The following is a 27,211-nucleotide window of genomic DNA, read 5'->3' on the forward strand; positions in this document are numbered from 1 at the left end:
TCAATTTCAAATTCCATTTATTATCATTTTTAGTATAACACTTCATGCTTTCTTTGTTATTTGAGAAATGACAACGATATAATGAAAAACACGTGTTTTTTTTAAACACCCTTAATACCAAGCTGTCCCTCCCCAGAAGAAATCAATGATATCAGTTTTTCAAGAGATGCTCCATATAAATGAGTGCACATAATAACTGCAGTTTTTATGGTGAACAGATAATGCAAACTGTTTTCTACCTCAGTTTTTTTTCATTCTACAATATATCTTTAAGCTTTTTCTATATTTATGCGGCAGAGAAGGCAATGGCACCCCACTCCAGTACTCTTGCTTGGAAAATCCCATGGACGGAGGAGCCTGTTAGGCTGCAATCCACGGGGTCGCTAAGAGTTGGACACGACTGAGTGACTTCCCTTTCACTTTTCACTTTCATGCATTGGAGAAGGAAATGGCAACCCACTCCAATGTTCTTACCTGGAGAATCCCAGGGATGGGGGAGCCTGGTGGGCTGCAGTCTATGGGGTCGCACAGAGTCGGACACGACTGAAGTGACTTAGCATAGCATAGCATATTTATGTGGATAGACTTCCATTGTTGATTTATTTACTGGCTACATAGTATTCCAGTATATGTACATGCAAAATATACATTATTAATACCAACTATATAGATAGACAGTTAAGTAGTTTTCAGTCTTTTGCCATTAAAAGAGATGCCTCAATGGACCTCTTGTATATATATGTGTATAAAGCAGTAGTGGTGTTAGTCGCTTGATCATGTCCAGTTCTTTGAGACCCCATGGACTACAGGCCGCCAGGCCCCTCTGTCCATGGGATTTTCCAGGCAAGAATACTGGAGTGGGTTGCCATGCCCTTCTCCAGAGAATCTTCCTGACCCAAGGATTGAACCTGGGTTTCCTGCATTGAGAGCAAATTCTTTACCGTCTGAGCTAGAGGGAAGCTATATATGTGTATATGTGTGTATATGCTGTGTGTGTGTGTGTGTGTGTGATTTTGCACACATATATTTCTTAAAAGTGGAGATGCTGTATCAAAATGTCTAGGCATTTATTCTGTCTAATGTGGGCCAGGCATTGATATTTTTAGTAACCACTTTTTATATTTAAAGCCTTGCTAAATGAAAGTGAAAAGCATTCACACCAAACATAGGCCAGAGCATATACATATATAATATATCTTTAATTTTTTAAAAGGAGATCTACTTTTTAAATAGGGAGCCCATGCCTCTCACAATATGACCAAGAAGTTTGCCTGGAGCACACAATACTGAAGCAATCTCTTTGCCAAATCTGTCCAAGACTAGTGCAATCCAGGAAGCATTACCATCATTAGTATTATCAATCATATTTCTCAAATGATTTATCTCTGCACTCATATTCTCAGATTTCTGTCTAAATCCTTCTTTAAGCAGAGCTTCCTGGGCCTAAAAAAAAAAAAAAGAGTGAGAAAAGTAAAAAATTTTTAATTCCCTTTTTTCTCAAGGATTACATTTTCTCAAATTTTAAAACCTCATCAAACTGTCTATTTTATTCCTAACATTGTTCTCTCTTACTCAATCATGGAAGGAGAATTTTGTAAACAGAATATCTACCAGTTTTGACCTGAACATTAAGAGAAATTGTAATTTACAGTCTTACTACTACTCATACACCATTGGATTTAGCCCGTGAAGCTAAGCCTGACATGAGGACAAATACATGTTCTAGGCAAAAGATGCCAGGTGTGATTGCACTAAGTCTCAGCCCCACTCAGGATGGTATAGTCATCCAAATCATAGACATCTGTTCTAAACACACCCAGATGGACAGTGAGAGAGTTTCCCTTTTGCCTCACGATAGCTTGGGTATCCACTCCTGGAGACAATGCAGCACATTTAGAAGCTGTCCCTGCCCTGTGTTTTTTAAGTCTGGGCATTGCTGATAGTTCTATGTCAGCATAGATAGGGCCTTTGGGTGGTCGCAGGGTAACTGGCAGTGATGCTCTAAAGCAAACCAGTTAAATACATGTGGTTAGAATATCCATTTAACCAAGCCTCATGAGATCATTTTAAAACTCCCCAAATTTTATAACAGGGTTTATAAATACAAACCGTGTTCATACTCTCTGATGGCTTGCAGAGGCCCTATGCCTCTTGAAGTCTCCAGAGTCTACTAACAGAATAGCACTCAAAGACTTTGGAAGGATTCAAAGGCTTTGGGGTTTTAATGAATCACAAGCAGTTAATGTCAATGGTGCTTCCCTCCATGGTCTTGCTGTAACCTTTACCCATCCCTTCCTGAGGTCCCAGGGTAATGACCATCGAGCACGACTAAGGCCACAGCCTGACTTACCTTCAGCTTATGCTCCAACATCATAGTCTGCTCTCTCAGTATGTTTTCTCTTTCCCTCTCCAGCTTCTCTGTCAGCTGGGCTATGTTTTCCTGGAGACTCCTCTGTTGCGCCTCCATCTCCTGCTGCTGCTCTTGCAGTTTCTGTCTTAGCAGCTCCAGTTCCTTCTCAGCTGTCTCATTCCTGGCCCGCTCCTCTGCCCCAGGAAGGTTTTAGAGAGGGAAGAAAATAAGGTAAGGACTGATCTCTACCCTCCTGACCTCAGAGATTAAAATAAAGTTGGAAAGCGAGGTGGGAAATCTCTGAATTCCTTGCTTTGTCCACATCACCAAGAGCACATTCCAGAATGTGATGGGAGTCTGGCTGATGTCTAACCCTGTTGTGATTGCACAATTCCTTTTACTGTTTTCAGATGTAGCAGAGTTGTTCCACAGATGGAGAGGAATCTCTTTGTACCAGGGTTTTAGTCTCACACCTGTCAGAGGGCACTGCCCAAGTCTACCCATTCCCTGTGAGCCAAACCCTACCCCGTACCTGCTACAGCCTTCTCCCCATCAGTGAGGGCTTTATCTGCCTGCAGGATGGATTTCTCGACTACCACCTGTGACTGCAGAAAGCTCTGGAGGACTTCATTTTCCTGAGGAACCAAGAAGGAACACAGAACTTAGATTTCCATTGGGGAGATAAGTGCAAAAACAGTCACATCTACATAATTTTTCTTCATGTTTAAAATTCCACAGTAGTCCCCTACAAGTCTAAGCTCCTTAGAGTGACCTGTCTTCCTCCCATCTCCCTCTCAGTGCTACTTCCTTCTAGCCACTCTAGACTCCAGCCAGTCAGAACTATCTTCAGTTCTACAAACCCAAGATCTCCAGTACTTTTATATATTTGTCTTCCCAGTGTGAAATATTGCCTCTAAACTGTGCTGCTGTTTTCCTCTGCTCAGTTTAGTTCAGTTCAGTTGCTCAGTCGTGTCTGACTGTTTGCGACCTCATGAATCCCAGCACGCCAGGCCTCCGTGTCCATCACCAATTCCTGGAGTTCACTCAAACTCACATCCATCGAGTCAGTGATGCCATCCAGCCATCTCATCCTCTGTCGCCCCCTTCTCCTCCTGCCCCCAATCCCTCCCAGCATCAGAGTCTTTTCCAATGAGTCAACTCTTCGCATGAGGTGGCCAAAGTACTGGAGTTTCAGCTTTAGCATCATTCCTTCCAAAGAAATCCCAGGGCTGATCTCCTTCAGAATGGACTGGTTGGATCTCCTTGCAGTCCAAGGGACTCTCAAGAGTCTTCTCCAACACCACAGTTCAAAAGCATCAATTCTTCGGCTCTCAGCTTTCTTCACAGCCCAACTCTCACATCCATACATGACCACAGGAAAAACCATAGCCTTGACTAGACGGACCTTTGTTGGCAAAGTAATGTCTCTGCTTTTCAATATGCTATCTAGGTTCGTCATAACTTTTCTTCCAAGGAGTAAGCATCTTTTAATTTCATGGCTGCAGTCACCATCTGCAGTGATTTTGGAGCCCAGAAAAATAAAGTCTAACACTGTTTCCACTGTTTTCCCATCTATTTCCCATGAAGTGATGGGACCAGATGCCATGCTCTTCATTTTCTGAATGTTGAGTTTTAAGCCAACTTTTTCACTCTCCTCTTTCACCTTCATCAAGAGGCTTTTTAGTTCCTCTTCACTTTCTGCCATAAGGGTGATGTCATCTGCATATCTGAGGTTATTGATATTTCTCCCGGCAATCTTGATTCCAGCTTGTGCTTCTTCACTTGATGGCTAAAACTTAAGGCAACTTTGTTTAACCTGCTAATCCTCTCAGTTCAGATCTTTAAGATGATGACAATAAGTGTAGATGCATCTTAATGTCATTTGAAGGATTAAAGGGTCTAAGGAAAGATCCAGGAATCCCATCCCTGGGCATATATTCCAGGAAAACCAAAATTTAGAAAGACACATGTATCCCAATTTTCATTGCAGCACTATTTACAATAACCAGGCATGGAGGCAACCTAAATGTCCATTAACAGAGGAATAGATTAAAAAGATATACATAAATGGAATATCACTCAGCCATAAAAAAGAACAAAGTAATGTCATTTGCAGCAATATGGATGGACCTAGAGACTATCAAATTGTGTGAAGTAAGTTAGACACAGAAAGCAAATATCACATGATATCACTTATATGTGGAGCCTAATAAATAGGTACAAATGTAGTTATTAATGAATTTCATACAGTGAATCTTAAGACCTAAAACTTTCATGATTTCCCCATGTCCTCTTATTACCCACACTTGGTGTTTTGCTCTCAGATTTTCAAGAGACCCTCTGGACTCTATTCTGTAGGCTCCCCATGGTCCCCTTGTTCCTCACCTTCACTCCTTTCCTGGGCACTTGGCAATAGTCCTGTTGTAATCTTTCCATTGCTTTCCTGTAGAGTTTGTGCCCTCCAGGAACAGAGAAAGCACCTGCTGATATACTTTGCATTAGGGCCTTGGAAACCTCATCAAGTTTAGCCTGGCAGTATTTGATAGATGCCTCTTCATTCTGCAGCATGAAACCCTCCTTCTTATTCTTTATGACTCCCTGCAAGGGAAATATAGAGAGATGTCACCAGGAAAATGAAAAAGAGGAGTTAAAATTTCAAAGAACGTAGTAGAAGGATTGGTCTAACTGCTGTCCTCATGAGAAAAGTATTTTTTTTAATCAAATAAAAAAGCAATCACAAGACCTGATCTATCACAACTCTGAAAACTCTCTGATAGAGCACAGGAAATTTTCTCAGCTTCCCTTCAGGTTCTTATCTGAAATGTTGGAGTTGCATTATCTCTTCTCTGTGGTTCTTTGCAGTTGCAATGCTCAGTGATTCTATTTTCAATGATATAGCAAGGAGCAACCTAAGTTGAAAATGGCTTGGAATAACAGTCTGATTAGAAACATTTTAGTTCCTGATCAAAAGAATGTGTTCAAAGAAAAAGAAATCAACTTAAGAATGACTTGTGTGTGTGCCCTGGACAGCACTGGAATCTGCAGAAATATTTACTTCCAAAGGATATCTATACTGGTTTTACAGCAGAGATGAGAGACATTTCCAGATAAACTTCCCAAGATTTGGTAGAAAAAAAGAAGACAACGCAGTCCTTTGAACCTCTATCCCTCATGTGAACACAGACTACTTCATCCTTGAATGAGGGATGAACCATGGGGACCATAAGGGCACTGCTAGGCTTCATTATTCAAGGGGAGGGGGAAAAATGGTAAATACAAAGACAAATTACCAGAAGACCCATCTGGAATTCCTGATCTTTGTCCTTGAAGGAGCTCTCCATGAAGATGGCAATGGCTTCCCTCTCACAGGCTGCGTGCACCTCCAGCAGTTCCTGGAACGTCTCTGTGGGGAGGCTCAGTCGCTGGGTCATTTGCTCACTGTAGTGGTCAGCTGCCTTCTGCACAGCTGCTGAGTTTTCCAGCTGGGCCAGAGTTGTCACTGCATTCTCCAAGCAAGGTACAGCTCCGGTATTGATAGTATCCACATAGGTCACAACCAGAGTCCTCAGTCCTAAATAAGTCAGGACATTTAAGGGATAAATATTAAGTTATCAATCAATAGGCACCAAGATTCTCAGACTACATTTTTAAAGACACACATGCACACACACACACACCGTTCCCCCTTCTACTATCACTACCTTCATTTTCTTATTGACTCTTTATTTTTATGTTTTTCCAGCCCACAGGGCAGAAAAAATTGAAAATCTACCTCTATGTAATAAACTAGGAGGCATCTGAAATATTAAAAGCAAAATAGATTGCATAGGTATTAAGATGAGACAGGGTATATAAGATTATATTTACTCACAATTCTGAGGCTTTGAATGGATTTTTCAGTGATTTATGGACTAGTATTTATTTTTGGTCCACTCTAATCTTCAAAAAAATTAAAAGACACTTAAAATTAAAAGATGCTTGCTCCTTGGAAGAAAAGCTATGACCAACCTAGATAGCGTATTAAAAAGCAGAGATGTTACTTTGCCAACAAAGGTTTGTCTAGTCAAAGCTATGGTTTTCCCAATAGTTGTATATGAATGTGAGAGTTGGACCATGAAGAAAACAGAGTGCCAAAGAATTGATGCTTTTGAACTGGGTGTTGAAGAAGACTCTTGGGAGTCCCTTGGATCTCAAGGAGATCAAACCAGTCAATCCTAAAGGAAATCAGTCCTGAATGTTCATTGGAAAGACTGATACTGAGGCTGAAGCTCCAATATTTTGGCCACCTGATGGAAAGAACTGACTCATTTGAAAAGGCCCTGATGCTGGGAAAAATAGAAGGCAGGAAGAGAAGGGGATGACAGAGAATGAGATGGTTGGATGGCATTACTGACTCGATGGACATGAGGTTGAGCAAGTTCCAGGAGTTGGTGATGGACAGGGAAGCCTGACGTGCTGCAGTGCATGGGGTCACAAAGTGTCAGACATGACTGAGTGACTGAACTGAGCCGAATCTTCCAAAATATCTTTCATATTCTACTTGCAAAGAACACTTACTATATAGGACTTCAGAAAATGGAAGATTCTGTTTTTATACCCTGATAGTGAGTTTTTTCTCAGTAGAGGAATTTTCCAGATAAGTAGAAGCCACAGATTTCAGTGACAAAACTTGCCATTTAAGGAAGGGATTTGTAAATTCCCCAAAGTAAGATAATTATGAAGCATACATATTTCTTTATGGAGTATGAGTGTCTGTAAAACCCAAATTCCATAAAGAATCAAACAAAAATACTGAAAAACATATTATACACAATATTCAGCACACATCAACCCCCATGGAATCAGGAAAAAGAGACTCACGATTCCCAGTGACCATGATTCCCTCTTTGAGGGTCTTGATTTTTGCATTGGTGAAGATGTAAGAGCAGAAATTGTTTGTTTGTTTCAGGAATTTAGGATCCAGTTGGTCTTCAGACACATTCTCAATATTGTGTAGGAGTTCTTTGTCATTTGTTGGCCAATCAAACACAAAACACTTCCGTGTTGGAAAGAAATGCCTGATACACTCTCTGGGTAGATTGGATGTTTTGGCTTTGGGATTCCTGCCTGAAAGACAGAAAAACAGATTAGAGAGGGAAGACTTTTGAAACAATGGAGCTCATGGTGTTCAGGACAGGGATTTGTGTTTCTTTGCTGTCTTCTATGCTAATAACTTACTTAACATAAACACTCAGCACTTCCTTGCACATAAAACTTACACCATTGATATTACTCTGGAGAGAAGTTTTGGGAGACATCTGATTCAATAAAAGAAACCTAAAACTGATATCTGCAGACCTGCACACTATAGAGCAGTTGTCTCTTAGATATTTACTGAACTAATGGGTAAAAGGATGAAAGTTCAAATGTAAATTTTAGCTCTAGTTAGTCTCATGTAGGAATTGAGCCGTGAGGCCGAGAAGAAGAGCCATAAACAAGGGTTAAGGGACAATACTTGAAATATTGGGAATGACACCCTAATTATTTAGAGAAAATGATTTTGATGCTAAAAAATACTTGGTACAGAGTTAGCTAATTTTTAGCAAAAACCTCTGAAGGATAAACGTAACTAAAATTCAATTTTAAGATGTCACCACTAATCAATCAACTCTGACAAAAACTATTATATTTGATCTGACAGTTGTCCTCTTCTGACCAGACAATTTCTCAATAGATATTTTGAGAAAGCATAAATAGAAAAAGCAAGAATGAGTAAATCAGAATTGATATCTCTCTCAAGATTTCATCAGATATACCCAGTGTAAATGTAACCCATTAAAATAATTCATTAATTTGTAATTAAAACACAGGTAAATATGTGAGAATCAGGAGAAAGCTGGGATGAAGAAGGTAAAATGAATGTTCTAAAAATTATCAGAAATATTGAAAAAGCATAGATTGAAAAGACACACACTTCATCAGGTTTATTTAGAACATTAAGTCATTTTTTACATGATATTCCCAGGTGGTACTAGCAGTAAAGAACCTGCCTGCCAATGCAGGAGACGTAAGAGATGTGGGTTCGATCCCTGGGTCAGGAAGATCCCTTGGAGGAGGACATGGCAACCCAATCCAGAATTCTTCCCTGGAGAATCCCAAGGGCAGAGGAATCTGGAGGGCTACAGTCCATAGAGTCGCAGAGTCAGACATGACGAAACGACTTAGCCTAGCACATAACTATACAGGATTAGAAAGATCCCTCTTTGAGAATAAAATCTACCTATGTGAAATGCAGTTGTTGGTTTTTTTTTAATTAGATAGACTTTTCATTATAATTTCATGCCAACAAGTACCTGGTCAGTTGTTTTCCTCAACAAAGAAAAGCAGAAGCCAAAATAGGGAACACAGGCATCTGGTCTTTAGAAGGCTTTAGCACCCATTGTAATCTGGATGCTAATTTACAAATGGTATAAAAAACAAATTGATTTTGAGTAATTTCACTTCACCTTACACTTTACTTTTCTTAAGTGAACATCAACTCCAGTGGCTAGAGCTTTGCAACCCACTTTCCAGCCATGATTCCTACAGATTTTGATCTAGTCTCAAGTACAAATGCAACCCTGTAGAGGGAATTCTTAATAATGTACTTTCACAGCCTTGAGAAATTCCATAGAAATAGCACCTGGAAAAACAGCATATATTAAGAAACTGTGTTAATGATTATCTTTCATGTTTTTCTTAAGAATAATCTCCTTGTTACAAACCCTAAGGCCAGACCCAGAAGGGAGTATGACTGGGATTATGAAAGCATGGACCTTGGAACACTGGCTCAGCGTCAGGCATAAATGCTGCCTACCCACTTGCTGATTGTTCCCAACACAAGCCCAAAAGGAAACTTCTTGGAGTAAAAACAAGGAGATCTGGACTATGTCAGTGTAGTGCCTTGGGAAATATAAGATCAAAAATAGTCTTGTAGTCTGCAATTAAAAATAAAAGCTGGACTCAGAGTGGACCCTCACCTCAGTCCAATAGAGGCTATATGTACCCTGACCCATTGCACCAGATTTTGTGTTCTGTCTTCATTCTTGTTGCTCACTCCTAGACCATTAGGGCAACAATTGGCACCAAACATAGGGCCAGAGCAAAAGACCACTAGGAGCAAAAGTGAAATTACAGCAACACAGAACCTGGGATAGTTGAGAGGCCTTTGAAAATTCCTGCTGGTAAGTCTTCAAGCATTTACAGGGTTAAAATGGTAAAACTCAGCAGTGGCCACAGGACTGGAAAAGGTCAGTTTTCATTCCAATCCCAAAGAAAGGCAATGCTAAAGAACGCTCAAACTACCGCACAATTCCACTCGTCTCACACGCTAGTAAAGTAATGCTCAAAATTCTCCAAGCCAGGCTTCAATGATACATGAACCCTGAACTTCCAGATGTTCAGACTGGTTTTAGAAAAGGCAGAGGAACAAGAAGTCAAATTGCCAACATCTGCTGGATCATCAAAAAAGCAAGAGAGTTCCAGAAAAACATCTATTTCTGCTTTATTGACTATGCCAGCCTTTGTGTGGATCACAACAAACTGTGGAAAATTCTTCAAGAGACTACCAGACCACCTGACCTGCCTCTTGAGAAACCTGTATGCAGGTCAGGAAGCAACAGTCAGAACTGGACATGGAACAACAGGCTGGTTCCAAATAGGGAAAGGACTACATCAAGGCTGTATATTGTCACCCTGCTTATTTAACTTACATACAGAGTACATCACAAGAAACGCTGGGCTGGAGGAAGCACAAGCTGGAATCAAGATTGCTGGGAGAAATATCAATAATCTCAGATATGCAGATGACACCACTCTTATGGCAGAAAGTGAAGAAGAACTAAAGAGCCTCTTGATGAAAGTGGAAGAAGACAGTGAAAAATTTGGCTTAAAACTCAACATTCAGAAAACTAAGATCATGGCATCTGGTCCCATCACTTCATGGCAAATGGAGAAACAGTGGAAACAGTGACAGACTTTATGTGGGGAGCTCCAAAGTTACTGCGGAGAAGGCGATGGCACCCCACTCCAGTACTCTTGCCTGGCAAATCCCATGGATGGAGGAGCAGTCCACGGGGTCGCAAAGAGTTGGACATGACTGAGCGACTTCCCTTTCACTTTTCACTTTCATGCATTGGAAAAGGAAATGGCAACACACTCCAGTGTTCTTGCCTGGAGAATCCCAGGGATGGGGGAGCCTGGTGGGTTGCCATCTGTGGGGTCGCACAGAGTCGGACACGACTGAAGTGACTTAGAAGTAGAAGAAAATCACTGCAGATGTTGACTGCACCCGGGAAATTAAAAGACTTACTCCTTGGAAGAAAAACTATGACCAATCTAGACAGCATATTAAAAAGCAGAGACATTACTTTGCCAACACAAAGGTCTGTCTAGTCAAGGCTATGGTTTTTCCAATAGCCATGTATGGATGTGAGAGTTGGACTATAAAGAAAGCTGAGCACAGAAGAATTGATGCTTTTGAACTGTGGTATTGGAGAAGACTCTTGAGAGTCCCTTGGACTGCAAGGAGATCCAACCAGTCCATCCTAAAGGAAATCAGTCCTGAATATTCATTGGTAGGACTGATATTAAAGCTGAAACTCCAATACTTTTGCCACCTGATGTGAAGACCTGACTCATTTGAAAAGACTCTGATGCTGGGAAAGATTGAGGGCAGGAGGAGAGGGTGACAACAGAGGATGAGATGGTTGGATGGCATCACAGACTCAATGGACATGAGTTTGAGTAAACTCTGGGAGTTGGTGATAGACAGGGAGGCCTGGTGTGTTGCAGTCCATGGGGTCGCAAAGAGTCGAACATGACTAAGTGACTGAACAAACTGAAAATGGGAAATGTTGAGACTGTAGAACACTATCACCCACATATTTGTTTATTAAGACAACTCTTGAAAGGGAGAGGAGCTTCTATTAGTGAAGGGGGATTATTAGAATTGTTGCAAGCAATAGATAAATATTGCTGCTTGTTCCCATCAATAGGGGCCTTGGATTTAAAAGTCTGGGAAAAGGTTGGAGCCAAGTTTAAAAAGGAACATGCAAAAGGAACTCCACTCCCTATTTCTATTTGGAGTATGTGGGCATTAATTAACTCAGTACTGGAACCTTTGCAGATTTCTGATTCTTTTGAAGAAAATGATGATAATTCTCTTGAATAACCTCAAAGTTCAGAGTATGTGGAGTCTGAGGGAAAGGGGCAGCCATCTGCAAAACCTGCTCCTTCAGCTCCTGAGGAAGATGATGAGGGATTTTTTCCTCCGTCTCCTCCCCCTTGTCCTCCAAATCAATATAGCAAGGGCAGTCACCAAATTATGTTCAATCAAGGTTATATACCAGGATTGGGACTGGGCAAAAATCAACAAGGAAGTATTTATCCTTTGACTACTCAAGATTTCAAACCGCCCTCTTTTCACTAGTGGCCACTGCTCCTATTAATCTTCCTCCACCCACACCCATACCCCTTAATCGGAAAACAGATCAACCTATGTGGATAGAGCAGTGCCCCCTACACCCAAAAAAAAAAAAATTGAGGCTTTACATGAATTAGTTAATGAACAACTTAACAAGGGACATATTATTGAGTCCTTTGCACTCATCTCACATGCTAGTAAAGTAATGCTCAAAATTCTCCAAGCCAGGCTTCAGCAATATGTGGACCATGAACTTCCTGATGTTCCAGCTGGTTTTAGAAAAGGCAGAGGAACAAGAGATCAAATTGCCAACATCCTCTGGATCATGGAAAAAGCAAGAGACTTCCAGAAAATCATCTATTTCTGCTTTATTGACTATGCCAAAGCCTTTGACTGTGTGGATCACAATAAACTGTGGAAAATTCTGAAAGAGATGGGAATACCAGACCACCTGGTATTCCCAGGTGGGAAAAAACTCTTAGAAATTTGTATGCAGGTCAGGAAGCAACAGTTAGAACTAGACATGGAACAACAGACTGGTTCCAAATAGGAAAAGGAGTTCATCAAGGCTGTATATTGTCACCCTGTTTATTTAACTTATACGCAGAGTACATCATGAGAAACGCTGGACTGGAAGAAACACAAGCTGGAATCAAGATTGCCAGGAGAAATATCAATAACCTCAGATATGCAGATGACACTACCCTTATGGCAGAAAGTGAAGAGGAACAAAAATCCTCTTGGTGAAAGTGAAAGAGAAGAGTGAAAAAGTTGGCTTAAAGCTCAACATTCAGAAAACGAAGATCATGGCATCTGGTCCCATCACTTCATGGGAAATAGATGGGAAAACAGTGGAAACAGTGTCAGACTTCATTTTTTAGGGCTCCAAAATCACTGCAGATGGTGACTACAACCATGAAATTAAAAGACACTTACTCCTTGGAAGGAAAGTTATGACCAACCTAGATAGCATATTGAAAAGCAGAGACATTACTTTGCCAACAAAGGTCCGTCCAGTCAAGGCTATGGTTTTTCCTGTGGTCATGTACGGATGTGAGAGTTGGACTGTGAAGAAGGCTGAGCACCAAAGAATTGATGCTTTTGAACTGTGGTGTTGAAGAAGACTCTTGAGAGTCCCTTGAACTGCAAGGAGATCCAACCAGTCCATTCTGAAGGAGATCAGCCCTGGGATTTCTTTGGAAGGAATGATGCTAAAGCTGAAACTCCAGTACTTTGGCCACCTCATGCGAAGAGTTGACTCATTGCAAAAGACTCTGATGCTGGGAGGGATTAGGGGCAAGAGAAGAAGGGGACGACAGAGGATGAGATGGCTGGATGGCATCACTGACTCGATGGACGTGAGTCTGAGTGAACTCCGGGAGTTGGTGATGGACAGGGAGGCCTGGCGTGCTGGGATTCATGGGGTTGCAAAGAGTCGGACATGACTGAGCGACTGATCTGATCTGATCTGATCTGATCTTAGCCCTTGGAATTCTCCAGTGTTCGTTATACAAAAGAAATCTGGTTAACAGAGAATGCTTACTGATCTGAGAGCTGTTAATGCTGTTATTGTTTCAATGGGTGCTTTGCAGCCTGGTCTACCTAATCCTAGTATGATTCCAAGAAATTTGCATTTGTTTGCTATTGATCTCAGAGATTGTTTTTTCACTATTCCTTTATATCCTGATGATAAACCTAGATTTGCCTTTTCAGTTCCCTCCATTAATTTAAAAGAGCCACATAAAAGACTTCAATGGACTGTATTACTTCAAGGTATGCTTAACAGTCCCACTATTTGTCAAAATTTTGTAGCCAAGGCTTTACATCCAATGCGACAGCAATTCCCTTATGCATATATCATTCATTATATGGATGATATACTATGTGCCTACCTGAAATTGATAGCCTATAGGAATGTTTTTAAAGCTAAAGGAATGCTTGGAATGTACTGGCTTGTATATAGCTCCTGATAAATCACAATACACTGAACCTTTTCAGTACTCAGGAAATAAGTCACCCATACTGCAATCAAACCAAAAGATGCAGATACGCAGAGACTCAATTAAAACTTTAAATGAACTGGATTCAGCCTAAACTAGGGATTCCAACCTATTCTTTATCCCATTTATTCTATTAAGAGAAAATCCAGAGCTTAATAGCTCCCAACAAAAATTTCCTGAGGCTGAGAAAAAACTAGCAATTATAGAACAAGCTGTACAAAACTGCCAAATAGACAAAATAGACCCTTTAGAGCCTCTTCAGTTGTTTGTCTTCCCCACCCCTCATTCCCCTACTGGGTTGATTATGCAAACTCCTTTAATAGTTTAATGGCTATTCTTAGCTAATTCACAAACAAAATCTATTACCCTTTACTTAGATATGGTAGCCAATATAATTCTAAAAGGAAGAGAGTGTGTTCAACAGCTTACTGGACATGATCCCTGCCTTGTTTGGACTACACCAACTTCCAAGGAATTAAAACATTCTCTTCAAAATTCATTATTCATTATCTTGGCAACAAACTTTTAGTTGTCCAATATGTTGGACATATTGGCAACCACTATCCTGATTTGCCTATATCTTGTAGTTTTTAAAACAAACAAGATGGATTTTGCCTAGAATTAGCAGTATCAACCCCATTCCCTCCGCTCCTCTCAATTTTACAGATGGCACTAGCTGAGGGAAAGCAGGATATACAGGCACATTTATGCCAGTAATTGAAACACCTGGATATTCTGCACAACAAGCAAAAATTCTACCTACTATACACATATCACAAAATATTCCCCAAGCAATTAATATCTTATCTGATTCTCAATATTCTGTACATGTCACTAAACATATATAAATAGCAACTATTAAGGATACTATCCCATCCACATTATATACACTTTTTACAAATTTACAACAGGTGATTAGACACTGACGGTTTCCATTCTACATTACTCATATTCAGGCTCATACTATTTTACCAGGGCCTTTAACAGAAGGAAATACTCAAGCCGATGCCCTTTTATTTCCAGCCTTTACAGAGGCATCAGCCTTTCATGACCTGACACATTGTAATTCAAAATATTTAAAAACCAAGTTTCACATCACTTGGGCTTAAGCTAAACAGATTGTGAGCACTTGTCCTACATGTCAGATGGTTGCAATAACCATGTCTCTAACAGAAACTGGGGGAATTAATCCTCGTGGCCTGAGGCCAAATCAGATCTGGCAGATGGACGTAACTCACCTTCCATCCTTTGGAAAGCTTGCTTATGTACATGTCACAGTTGATATTAACTCTAAATTTATATGGGCAACTGCTTGCTCTGGAGAATCTACAAGACACGTTATTTCACATTTGCGTAGCTGCTTTGCTACTATGGGCCTCCCACAAAATATAAAAACAGACAATGGCCCAGCTTACACCAGTTCTGCTTTTAGGGATTTTTTAAAGGCTTGGTCTATGAAAACATCATACAGGAATTCCCTATAATCCCCACGGACAAACTATTGTAGAACAAGCTAACAGATTCTTAAAGAAATGTTACAAAAACAGAAAGGGGGAGATGGAATGTCACTTCCACCACAGCAAAAATTATATAAAGTATTATTTACTTAAAATTTTTTGCATCAAGATAATGATTTCACCGCAGCAGAACAGCATTTTATAAAGGAACAAAAAGAAATTCACCCCAAACCACCTGTTTGGTGGTATGATCCACAAACACACTCATGGCATAGGGTGAATCTGATAACCTGGGGAAGGGGTTTCGCTTGTGTTTCACTAGTGATTCAGAAACACCCATTTGGATTCCGTCGCGTCATCTGAAACCGTATCATGAGCAAACTCCCACAGAAGAGATGCTTCACATGGGATGTAGAGACCCCAGTAATGAGTTTAAAAAGCATGAGTCTGAAACAAACAAAGATAACGATTCCCCTCCTGTCGACACATTAGAACAAGATTCCCACGTGGGGACAAATTAAAAGATGAACACAGAAATCAAAGGAGATCTTAGAAAATGAAGGGAAAGCTGTCACTCCTAACAACCCGGGCATTTCCATGTTTGCTCTTATCACCACCGCAGTGAGTATACATACCCCTAGCAACAGCTGAATCTAAAAATTATACTTATTGGGCATGTATACCTAACCCCCCATTACAAAAACCTGTTGATTGGGGGGATTCTATGATCCCCATTTATGTTAATGATTCTTCCTGGATACCAGGACCTGAAGATACACATCTTCCTCTTTTTTAAACAAGAGGAAGGGACTCCCTTCAGTGTTGTTTATGGATATGAATCCTGGACAATTTGTGTAGGACCAGCTACAGGATGTCTTAAACTATCTGTGCAAGCCTGGCTGCCCACCAATTCTTTAAATAGCAACTATACTAAGATTTAGCTACATCTTCTCTCTGGTCTGAGTTTTGCTTATAACAACTCAGAACCTGACAATTACACCAAATCAGACAGACCTTTATGAGAGCATCTCAAGCTATGGACTGAAAAACAAGATCGTATTCAGTGGGATAATTGTTGTGGAACTGAGGGAGTAATTTTGATTAATGGTTCCTATGGAATTGATGGGACTGGTCCCCTAAGGGGTAGGCAGTCTCTAATTGCTCTCATCAAAATCAGTCCTGCAATTCTCACAAAAGGCTGTGTTGGAAGCTGCATGAAGTCTTTCACCATACTAATATTACCACTCATTTAGATCATCCAATTATATGGCATGGTAGTGGCATGTCTCCCCTCTTCCCACAATTGGATCAAGGAATAGGGCAAGGAGAAATTTGGAAATTGGCCTTAAGTCTTAAAAAATTCCAAATTTGGGATGGATGTTATTTCTTGACATTTAATACCAGTCCAAACTGGACATTTTACATTCAGGCTTGTGTGAGAGATCCTTATGTACTCTTGAAAAGAACAATTTCTATCAATGAAAGTGTACAAGAATTTTCTTGCCAGGACTGAAAATTATATACTTGCTTAAATTCTTCACTTTATAATTCTAATCACTCATTTGTTATATGAAGAAGGAGATGAGGAATATGGCTTCCAGTAAATTAAACTAGACCTTGGGGAGGCTCTTCTGAAAGACATCCTCTTTTAAAAGTTATAAAGAAAGTACTACAGCATTCCAAAATGTTTATTGGACTCCTTATGGCAGCTATTATGGGAATTATCACCATAGCCATGACAGCAGTAATAGCCGGGCTGGCACTGCATCAAACTATATAAACGACTACATTTGTACAGCAGTGGCACCAAAATGCAACTTCTGCCTGGGGAAGTCAAACCCACATAGACCAAGAAATTAATGAACAACTGATGGCTTTAGAAAATGCAGCTCTCCTACTAGGGGACAAAGTACAAAATTTTAAGTTACAAACTCATCTTAAGTGTGATTGGAGTATCTCTTCATTTTGTGTCATACCTCATAAGTATAATCAAAGTGCATATACTTGGGACCGATTATCTGAACATTTGAGAGGACACATTCATAATAATCTATCCTTAGATATTTCCCAGTTACAGGCTACTATTTCTAATATGCAGAATGATCACTTACAATTACTCCCAGAAACTGATTTTTTTGAAGAAATTGAGGAAAGCTTACATTAACTTAACCCCATGATGTGGATTAAAACTTTAGGAGGAGGATTGCTTGGTACAATAATATCAGGATGTAAATTTTTAACTGTTTTGTGTCTAGTCCTCAGATGCATGAGAAAAACCATCCGAGAACTGATGAAAAAGGCAGTTGCTCGGACAGCATATCTACTCCTGCAAAAACAAAAAGGGAGATGTAGTGGGAATTCCTATAATGTACTTTCACAGCCTTGAGAAATTCCACAGAAATAGCACCTGGAAAAAAAGCATATATTAAGAAACTGTGTTAATGATTATCTTTCATGTTTTTCTTAAGAATAATCTCCTTGTTACAAACCCCAAGGCCAGACCCAGAAGGGAGTATGACTGGGATCATGAAAGCATGGACCTTGGAACACCAGGTCCGTGTCAAGCATGAACACTGCCTATACACTTGCTGATTGTTGAGACAAGCCCAAAAGGGAATGACCTGGCGTAAAAACAAGGAGATCTGGACTATGTAAGCATAGTGTCTTGGGAAAGATAACATAAAAAATAGTCTTATAGTCTGCAATTAGGAATAAAAGCTGGACTCAGAGTGGACTCTGCACCTCAGTCCCATACAGGCTGCATGTCCCCTGACCCATTGCACCAGATTTCGTGTTCTGTCTTCATTCTTGTTGCTCGCTCCCGGACCATTAGGGCAACACAACCCCGGAGATGATAGGCAGTATTTAGTAAATCCCACCCTCCATTAGACCATCCACTGCCCGGGTCATGCTCTAATACCTGGAATCAGCTTCAAGGCATTCTCCAGGTACTGATCTTCTGTGATAGGGTGACCATTTAACTTCAGCTCCAAGGTGAAATCCCGAACAGCCCAGATAAAGTCTGGAAAGAAACTCACAAACTCTGTGGAATCTTCTACTCCATCAGGTCTTGGAGAGGACTTGGCCTGGATAAGTTCTGTGAGCTCTGTCACATAGCTAAGATTTGGTTAAAGAAAAGTAACAGCCTCCGCACAAGTCCTACATTTCCCTAATTAAAAAGTATTATCATCACTCTCTTTGGCCCTGGGTCCCCTCTGCTCCACCAAAGGCAACTAAATGATAGGGAAGGAGAAATGACTCTATCATTTTCATCAAACTCGGTGAAACTTGGAGGTTCAGTTTCTGGAAGGATACTACAGCTGTTCCAGGGCCTGGTGGTTGATGGTGCTCGTGCTATTGTAGACAAAGGTGCTACATAGAAGCACAGCCAGGGCAAAGATCCACGAGTCATTCTTAGGGTCACCCTAGAAATCACATTTAAACAAGAGATTTAGGATTTTACTCCTAAATTAAAAATTCATTCATCCATTGATTCTATCAGGCTTTCATGTATTATTTCAGTTAACACACTCATAGACACTATTTGAAGACAGACGCAAATACAGATATCAGCTTTGACAATTACAAAGACATTTTTTATGTTTGTGATTTTTTCATATATAAAGTGATTCTAATCTTTATCAGACTTTCTTTTCCCTCAGTGGATGAAGGAAAATAACATATACATAAAAACTAGTACAGTACTTGGTACGTAACTATGTATTCAATGATGAGTGTTAGTACTTCTTCATTCCACATGTATTTATTAATCATAGCTCATATAAAATAGACCAGAGTTGGCGTAATTGGGCTTTTAAATTATATTAAATCAATAAATATCTACAAAAGTTAATACTCTCCCACTGTTCTTAGATTTCAAAAAGCAATGTTAAAAATGACAATTATTCCTTTCAGGACGCCTATTTCAAATAAGTGACAAACATCCATAACAATAAATGCAGCAAAGATGACAGTACCTATAGAAAGCTGACATCTTAATAATGTATATAAGCAGAGAAACTTATAGCTATAACATTAAATTAAAATTTATGTCTGTAGAGGAAGAACCAAGCTATGAAAGTTGGAGAAAGAACGTGACATGAAAGCTTCCTCGAAGTCTTGAACTGAGTATTAAAGAATTGGCAAAATGTGGACTTCAAGAAATGAAGGTGATCCCATAGACAGAAGCACTCACAGAGGCAAAATTAGAGATGGGAGAATACTGGGGTCTTATAATTAAAACAGAGTTATTTCATTTGACTGGAGCAGAAGGTGAGTGGAGAAGTGAATTTGAAGCTCTAGTGCAACCTGATGAAGGGCCTTAAAGGCCAGACTAATTTGTTTGTATAAATCATAGCATTTTCTAAATAGTAGCATAAATCTATATATTATTTCTGCTGTAAAGAGTGTGTAAAGCTGCTGCCTAGAGCAAATGGAAAAACTGATTTATGTCAAGACAATTCTATATGGGAATTTGGGGGGAAATAGTCTATTCATTACTTTATTTCCCCAAAACTCAGTCTTAGAAAATAATCAATTAGAAGAAGAAGTGGCATTTATGGAAAACAATCAATTATTTCAACAACAAGACTATATCATTTTGATATATGACTTTCAAGATAAAAACAGAATTTCTAATTCTCCTTTGGGGAGAAATATAAAAAGCTATAGAAATTTAGGTACTATTTCCAAATAACTCTAAAGTTAATGAAACAAAGAAATGTAACTTCTTTCACCCATTAGTAGAAAGCTAAAATATCAAAAAATCCATCTTAAAATGTTTCTTGTAGGACAAACATATGTCTTATAGAACCACCACATCTAGAGGTATCTCACAGCTTTCTAAAATGTTCTGTGAACAGTTGATGAATTTCATCATAGAAAATGTAAACCCATCTCTTAACTCCAACCTTTAAATACACTCTTCATCTGATAGCTAAGAAGATGAATCAAAAATCCTTCCTCTCTCCCAGGTTGATGTTTCTCCTCTTTTTTTACCAACACACCTTTATAACTTAACTGTAAGTGATGGAAACTGTCAAGTCCTGCCTGGATCACCTTTTAAGACTGAAGGACTTATTCCCCTAGCTGTTGGGAGTGCCAGTGAAAGAGTCTTTAGGTGTTAGCCCTATTAATTAGAAAGGCTCCCAAAGTAACTTTTCAATAATTTACTAGCACCATTGTTCCAAGTCAGAGCAACTCAAAAGGACCATTCTTGCCCAGAGCTCCCAGGGAATTGACAGGGGTTGGTGATTGCAATGTAGTTCAGCTTCCTCCTCTCTCTAACCTTCTTCTTTACCAATCATCCTTTATTAAAGCTGACTGCACATGTGTGGTCTTTGAGAACAAGACCTTTACTTTGGTCACTGATATCTACCTTATTTGGGCCTCCCTGGTGGCTCAGTTGGTAACGAATCCACCTGTAATGCGGGAGACTCGGGTTTAATCCCTGGGTCAGGGAAGATCCCCTGGAGAAGGAAATGGCAATGCACTCCAGTATTCTTGCCTGGGAAATCCCACGGACAGAGGAGCCTGGTCGGCTACAGTCTGTGGGGTCACAAGAGTCAGATACAGCTTAGCAACTAAACCACCAACACAATCTACCTTCTTAAGTCCAAAGGCCTAGAATTCAGCTGTTCAATAATTATTTATTAAAAGAAATCAAGTCATCCATGCAGTGCCAAGAAATAAAATATTTTATTTAATATATGTCTAATAACTTTTCCTAGAACTGGGATTCAAACAAACCATAGTTTGCCTCATTTACTATAGTTGACTTCTGGATTTTACAAATAGACTACAGCAGCTAAAGTTCTACGATCATCAAGCAATAAGGAGAAAACCCAGAATAAAAAGGATTTATCTGTGACCTTCCACCTCACCTTTTCCACATCCCCCAAGCCCTCGGTGTCCAGAAGGACCAGGGTGTGGTTCTCTTTGGAGGGGTGGGGCACACACCACATCCAGATGCCCTTGGTTTCAGACTGCACTGTGGAGCCCAGAGGGAAACCTGCAAAGGGAGGGGAGAAAGCAATATTCAATCACAGCAGATAATCTAAGCCACCAAGGGGTTACAAAGTCAGACTTACTAGAATGCAAGTACCTTAGTACATATGATGGTGCTGTCTCTACCTCAACAAGAATGCCCTACTTTGTGTGTTCTCTGTTTCAAGGAGAAGGGGATATTAATTGCGATAATGATACCAAGCAAGGGTTCAGCATGGAGACAAAGAAGTATCCATGAGTCAGATAAAACAGAGGTTATGGCTAACTGTAACAAAAGCATTTTGAAAGAATGGTGAGTTTCAAAAGTGGAGAAGTGTATTACAGTGAGATATGGACATGGAAAAAAAGTAAAAAAAAAAAAGAAATTGAGAGTGTATTTTTTCCAGAAAAAAATTATTTTTAAAAAAGTGGGAGAGTTTGAGAGGTTTTAGCCACAATAGGATATGAAATCCAGGAAGAATTTTTAAGATGATAGATAATGAAATATCTTTATATGTTCTTGAGAATATTCAATAAAAAAAAAACAAAATGTTTTGAAAGTGAGAAGACAACTGCAAGAGCACAATATTTAATCAGGTCGGATAAGGTAGGATTTTTGCATATGTTGAAGAGATTTTGCTTTACAGGAATAAAACAGAGAACATAATAATAGATCACAATAAGGTAGTGATTTAGTGGTGAGAATTAGAAGTGGAAGATTGGCTTATTCAGAGGAATTTGTTTCTCCCTTCACATGATCAAGGAAGAAAACTAAGAAACTAAGATGTCAGCTAGAATCAAACAACTGGACTCTAACCAAGTACAACACTCACCATGGTTCTGTCCTGCAAGACGGTTCATCAAGTAGGATTTGCCTGTACGATAGAGTCCTACAATGCCCACCACCACCACTGGCTGAGAAATCTTCTCAAGAATCTGTAGAGCTTTCTGGTTCACTGACAGAATCTCATTGTCATTTTCCACCAGACAAATGGGGTTCATCATGTTGGGTCCAGATGTCATGGTAACCTAGAAGAGCTTTCTAGTAGAAATAAGATTACAAGCAGAGTTATACAAGAGCTTTCTAGTAGAAATAAGATTACAGGCAGAGTAATACAAGGCATCTGTCAACTTCAAATTCAGTAAGACTTCTGTACTTTCCATGAGACAACAGGTAACCTAGAATTAGCATACTACCGAGGTTTTCCTCCATCATTTCCTCAAATCTCTATGATGTTTTTAATAAAACACAAACTATTATCACTATCTATAATTTTACTTCAAGAATAATAATAATAAAATTCAAGTTATTGTTACCATGCACTGAAGGCCTACAACATACTAAGCCCCAATCCTAAAGGAAATCAATCCTGAATATACATTGGAAGGACCAATGCTGAAGCTGAAGATCCAGTACTTTGGCCACTTGATGCAAAGAGCTGACTCATTGCAAAAGACCCTGATCCTGGGAAAGACTGAAGGCAGGAGGAGAAGGGGATGACAAAGGATGAGATGGTTGGATGGCATCACCGATTCAATGGATATGAGTTTGAGCAAACTCTGGGAGATGGTGAAGGACAAGGAAGCCTGGCATGCTGCATTCCATGGGGTTCCAAAGAGTAAGACATGACCTACAGATAGAACAATGAACAATGATACATAAAATACATATGTGATGCTGTTCAGTAGCTCAGTCATGTCTGACTCTTTGTGACCCCATGAACTGTAGACCACCAGGCTCCTCTGTCCATGAAATTTTCCAGGCAAGAATACTGGAACACATTGCCATTTCCTACTCCAGGGGATCTTCCCAACCCAGAGATTGAACCCCCTGTCTCCTACACCTTCTGCATTGGCAGGCCAATTCTGTACCACTGAGCCACCTGGGAAGCCCACATAAAGCACAAACCCAGCTAAGTTCATATTTGAAAGAACCAACCATGCTATTCAAGACTTGGAACATTCAGCCTCATTCCCCAACCTCTGGGGATCACAGAAGAGCTGAAAGTTGAGTAATCATTAGTGACCAATTATTTAATCAACCATAGCTATTAAATGAGGGTTCTATTTAAAAAACTAGAAAAAAAAAAGCTAACTAAAATGGTTCAGAGAGCTTCTGGCTTGATAAACATGGAGGTTTCCAAAGGATAGCATGTTCAGAGGGAACATGGAAACTCCATACCCCTTTATTGCTGCTGCTGCTGCTGCTAAGTCACTTCATTCGTGTCTGACTCTGTGCAACCCCACAGACAGCAGCCCACCAGGCTTCTCTGTCCCTGGGATTCTCCAGGCAAGAACACTGGAATGAGTTGCCATTTCCTTCTCCTACCCCTTTCTTACTTTCATGCATTTCTTCTCTCTTGCTCTTCCTGGATTGTATCCTTTTTTTTTTTTTTTTTAATAAATCAATAACCTAGCAAGTAAACAATTTTTCCTGATTTCTGTAAACCATCCTAGCAAATTATTGAACCTGAGGAGAAGATTGTGGGAACCTTCACTGTATAGCCAGTTAGAAGCCCAAGTGACAATCTAGACTTGCAATTTGTGTCTTAATTGAGGGACTCAACCCTTAACCTGTGGACTGTGGAGTATGGACTAACTCTGAGAAATTACTGTGTCGAAATTGCTTAGTATGATTATATGCCCACGTAAGTGATGACCAGAAGTGATATATGGAGGATAGAAATTTGAGAGGAGAAGCTGAATTTTTCCTTTTCAGGGTAAAGGCGAACAATAGATGATCAGAAGCCCTGAGGAGAGACTGTCTGGAAAATTAAGATATTTTAAAGCAGCACATATATGGGAAATTTGAAAAGGCACACACAGACCCAGGGAAGATGCATAAAAGAAAAGCCTAAAAAGACTTTATTGTTTCTCTTTAGCTTAATCCCAAACCTCAAAACCAAGGACAAATTTAGTGAAAGATTTCCTTGGAACAAAACTGGTATACAAAGAATTCAAAATGTGACTGATTTTATAAATGCCCAACATCACTAATTACTAGAGAACTGCAAATCTCCAATATTTGTTATTTATGTTTGGGTTTTTTTTTTCTTTTAACAATAGCCCTTCGTATTGGCCATTTATTTTTTTTAGAATCTTACAGAAAAACCTGAACCAACTTTTTAACCAACCCAATATATTTAGAGAGATAAAGTAAATGTAGCAAAAGATGCTGCTACTGCTGCTGCTAAGTTGCTTCAGTCGTGTCCGACTCTGTGCGACCCCACAGACGGCAGCCTACCAGGCTCCCCAGTCCCTGAGATTCTCCAGGCAAGAACACTGGAGTGGGTTGCCATTTCCTTCTCCAATGCATGAAAGTGAAAAGTGATGTTTGACTCTTAGCAACCCCATGGACTTCAGCCTACCAGGCTCCTCCACCCATGGGATTTTCCAGGCAAGAGTACTGGAGTGGGGTGCCATTGCCTTCTCCAAGCAAAAGATGACCACTAGGTAAATCTAGATGAAAAGGAGATGGGATTTCTTTGTAACTGTTTTCCAAGGCAAAGTTTGATTTGAAAAATTAAATATTAAAAGCACTATTATACCGTGGATCTCTTGGCATATTTTTGGTTGCTATTATGTTAAAAGTTTCCTATAATATCTATGCATGTTTCATTATCAGAATGTATAAGCATGATATTATATTCAATTATCTAAAATATTGTTTTATATTTACAGGTCAAACATTCTAGATACATTTAATACTATCAAAAGATACTTCAAAAACCAAACAGACAAACAAAAAAATCACTCTATCAGTTACTACTCATGTAGTCTTAAACAAGGAGCCCCACCTAGTTAAACTTAAGTTTTTAAAGATAATTATAGGGGTAATGTGAGAAAAATTATAGATCCAATATGGTGGATGTTTTAATAATAAAATTAGATACTATAAGCTTGTATCTAAGCATAGCACACAGCACAAAATAGAATTTCAGAACATGTTTGTTGAATTAGATGAAGACTTATCCACAAAAATTGCACTGAACAGATTGGTCCTTTGGGTTCTGCATTTGAACACAATCTGTGGACTCTAGGTTACTAAGAAATAAGGTCTACAAATAAAAAATTTTTATCAGAGAAAAGCAGCAAGCAATTTCATACATTGCTCCTGCACCATTTGCTTTTGTCTAGTTCTTCAGTGTGGGAATCAAGAATACAAAGGAAAACAGGAGCCTCTAACAGCTACATTATAATTTCTAGAATTGTCCAGTTCCTTCCTTAAAGGGAAGATTACAGGAAGCTGTAGGAAGATGTGAGATGAACCACTGCAAACAACTTTATAAAAACCAGTTCTGTCTTCCTCTCAATAAATCATTCATCCATGCATTGTCCATTGTGTCTCTTTTGCAACTCCGTGGACTGTAGACTGCCAGACTCCTCTGTCCATGGGATTTCCCAGGCAAGAATACTGGAGTGGGTTGCCATTTCCTCCTCCAGGGATCTTCCCAACCCAGTGATTAAACCCACATCTCCTGCATCTCTTGCTTAAAAGGCAGATTCTTTACCACTGAGCCACTTAGGAAGCCCCCCACACACACCTCCCTCAATGAATATTCTACCTCTAACCAAAAATACCCCATTCATTCAATGATAAAAATAAGAAAAAAGATGAAATCAAAAAATCCTACAGGGATGCCCCCACACTCTCCCCTGAGTGTGTCTTTTTGCTTTTGCCTCAGTAAACTACTTCTTTGTTCTCTTTGCTCAAAAAACAAAAAAGCAAACAAACAAAGAAAAACCCACAGATCTGTAGATCTCTGATTTCTTACTGTGAATGGGCTACAAAATTCTGAACTTCAAATTAACAAAGTGCAGCTGTTCAGTCCTACTCAGGATTGGTTTCCTAAATTTGATCTACAGAAGAATTATCCAAAGGGATTGTTAAACCCAGATGGTATAGATTTTTTAAATGCTACAAACGGCTCCAACTTCATAACCATGAAAAGCAAACCAACAAACACAACAGATGGGAGAGAAGAGAGAGAGAGAGAAAAGGAGAAGAGAACGAAAGAGTTTTGATGAGATTTTAAACCTTTAATTATTAAATATCAGCTATGTGGGTACTAAATTTAATGTACATAGACAAATTTTCAGAGCTCTCTCTGTGAAGCTTTCTTAAGTATGAGTGATATAAAGATGAAAAGAAATGGTCTCTTTAAGTTATAATTGCCTGTAACCGCCTTGGCAGGAAATATCTTGTTCTCTGAATTCAAATGCCAGCCACAGAGCTTGACAAAGCAAGACAGGCAAAATCCCATAAGGGCTCCTTCTAGAAGCAGCACATCCAGGAAGACACAGTGTGCCTGTCACCTCGCAGCCCTACTGATCCAAACAGAGAAGCTGTAGCTCCCCAAAATAAAGCCAACTGTAGACCTCTGCACTCCAGACAACAAGCCATCTGCCCTTCAATTGTCACACTGAATCAAAAATCAATCTTAGATAGCACATAAAAGATGGACATACCTGTTCCACACACCAGGAGTCCAAGAATGGTTCCAGTTGCCTCTCACCCTTTGCTTACTTGCTCCTTCCACCCCTTTGTCTCTCCTTTATCAAAGCTAAAGAAGACTGAGCAAGTCAGTCTTCTCTTCCAGTATAGTGATGTGTTTAAACTGAAATTGAAAGTAATTCATGCTCTTTCTGAGGTAGCAGAGTCATGCCAGATTCTTTGACTACAGCACAAATATGGGTGTGTGGAGCAGAGTGAGAGGAAATTAGAAAAAGCCAGTCCAGAATGACTGAATTAGGATTGCAGAATGTGCAGAAAAACACCACTTTTCTATGGTGGAATTTCAGCCACTTTAAAGACTTCCATGGCCTCTCTTCTCTCCTGGGCATAAGATTGCTTGAAGTGAGTGAAATTGAGCTGTGTAAACCAAGTATATTTCAAGCATTTTTTTTCTCAGCAAGGATTCCTGGATACTGTGTTAGTGAAGAACTCTTAAACATTTTAAATCTGTTCCTTAATACA

General features: G+C 39.6%; 1 protein-coding gene across 1 annotated transcript; it reads right to left on the minus strand.

Annotated features, from left to right (window-relative positions):
- Positions 1–1,180: 1,180 nt before the first annotated feature.
- On the minus strand, positions 1,181–26,945 carry LOC147375772 (guanylate-binding protein 6-like). Its single transcript, XM_086391060.1, has 11 exons — positions 26,704–26,945; positions 22,068–22,276; positions 21,132–21,259; positions 18,565–18,674; positions 18,170–18,366; positions 7,211–7,456; positions 5,641–5,921; positions 4,736–4,948; positions 2,883–2,985; positions 2,351–2,544; positions 1,181–1,443 (listed from the first exon to the last, which is right to left on the minus strand). The coding sequence occupies exons 2-11, from the start codon at positions 22,255–22,257 to the stop codon at positions 1,219–1,221; spliced, it is 1,887 nt and encodes a 628-aa protein (XP_086247186.1). The 5' UTR covers positions 22,258–22,276; positions 26,704–26,945; the 3' UTR covers positions 1,181–1,218.
- Between the last annotated feature and the right edge of the window lie 266 nt (positions 26,946–27,211).

Source organism: Bos grunniens, chromosome 3 (genome assembly GCF_055505025.1).
Source record: "Bos grunniens cultivar Pamir isolate PY7600 chromosome 3, Bosgru_T2T1.0, whole genome shotgun sequence".
NCBI lineage: Eukaryota > Metazoa > Chordata > Mammalia > Artiodactyla > Bovidae > Bos > Bos grunniens.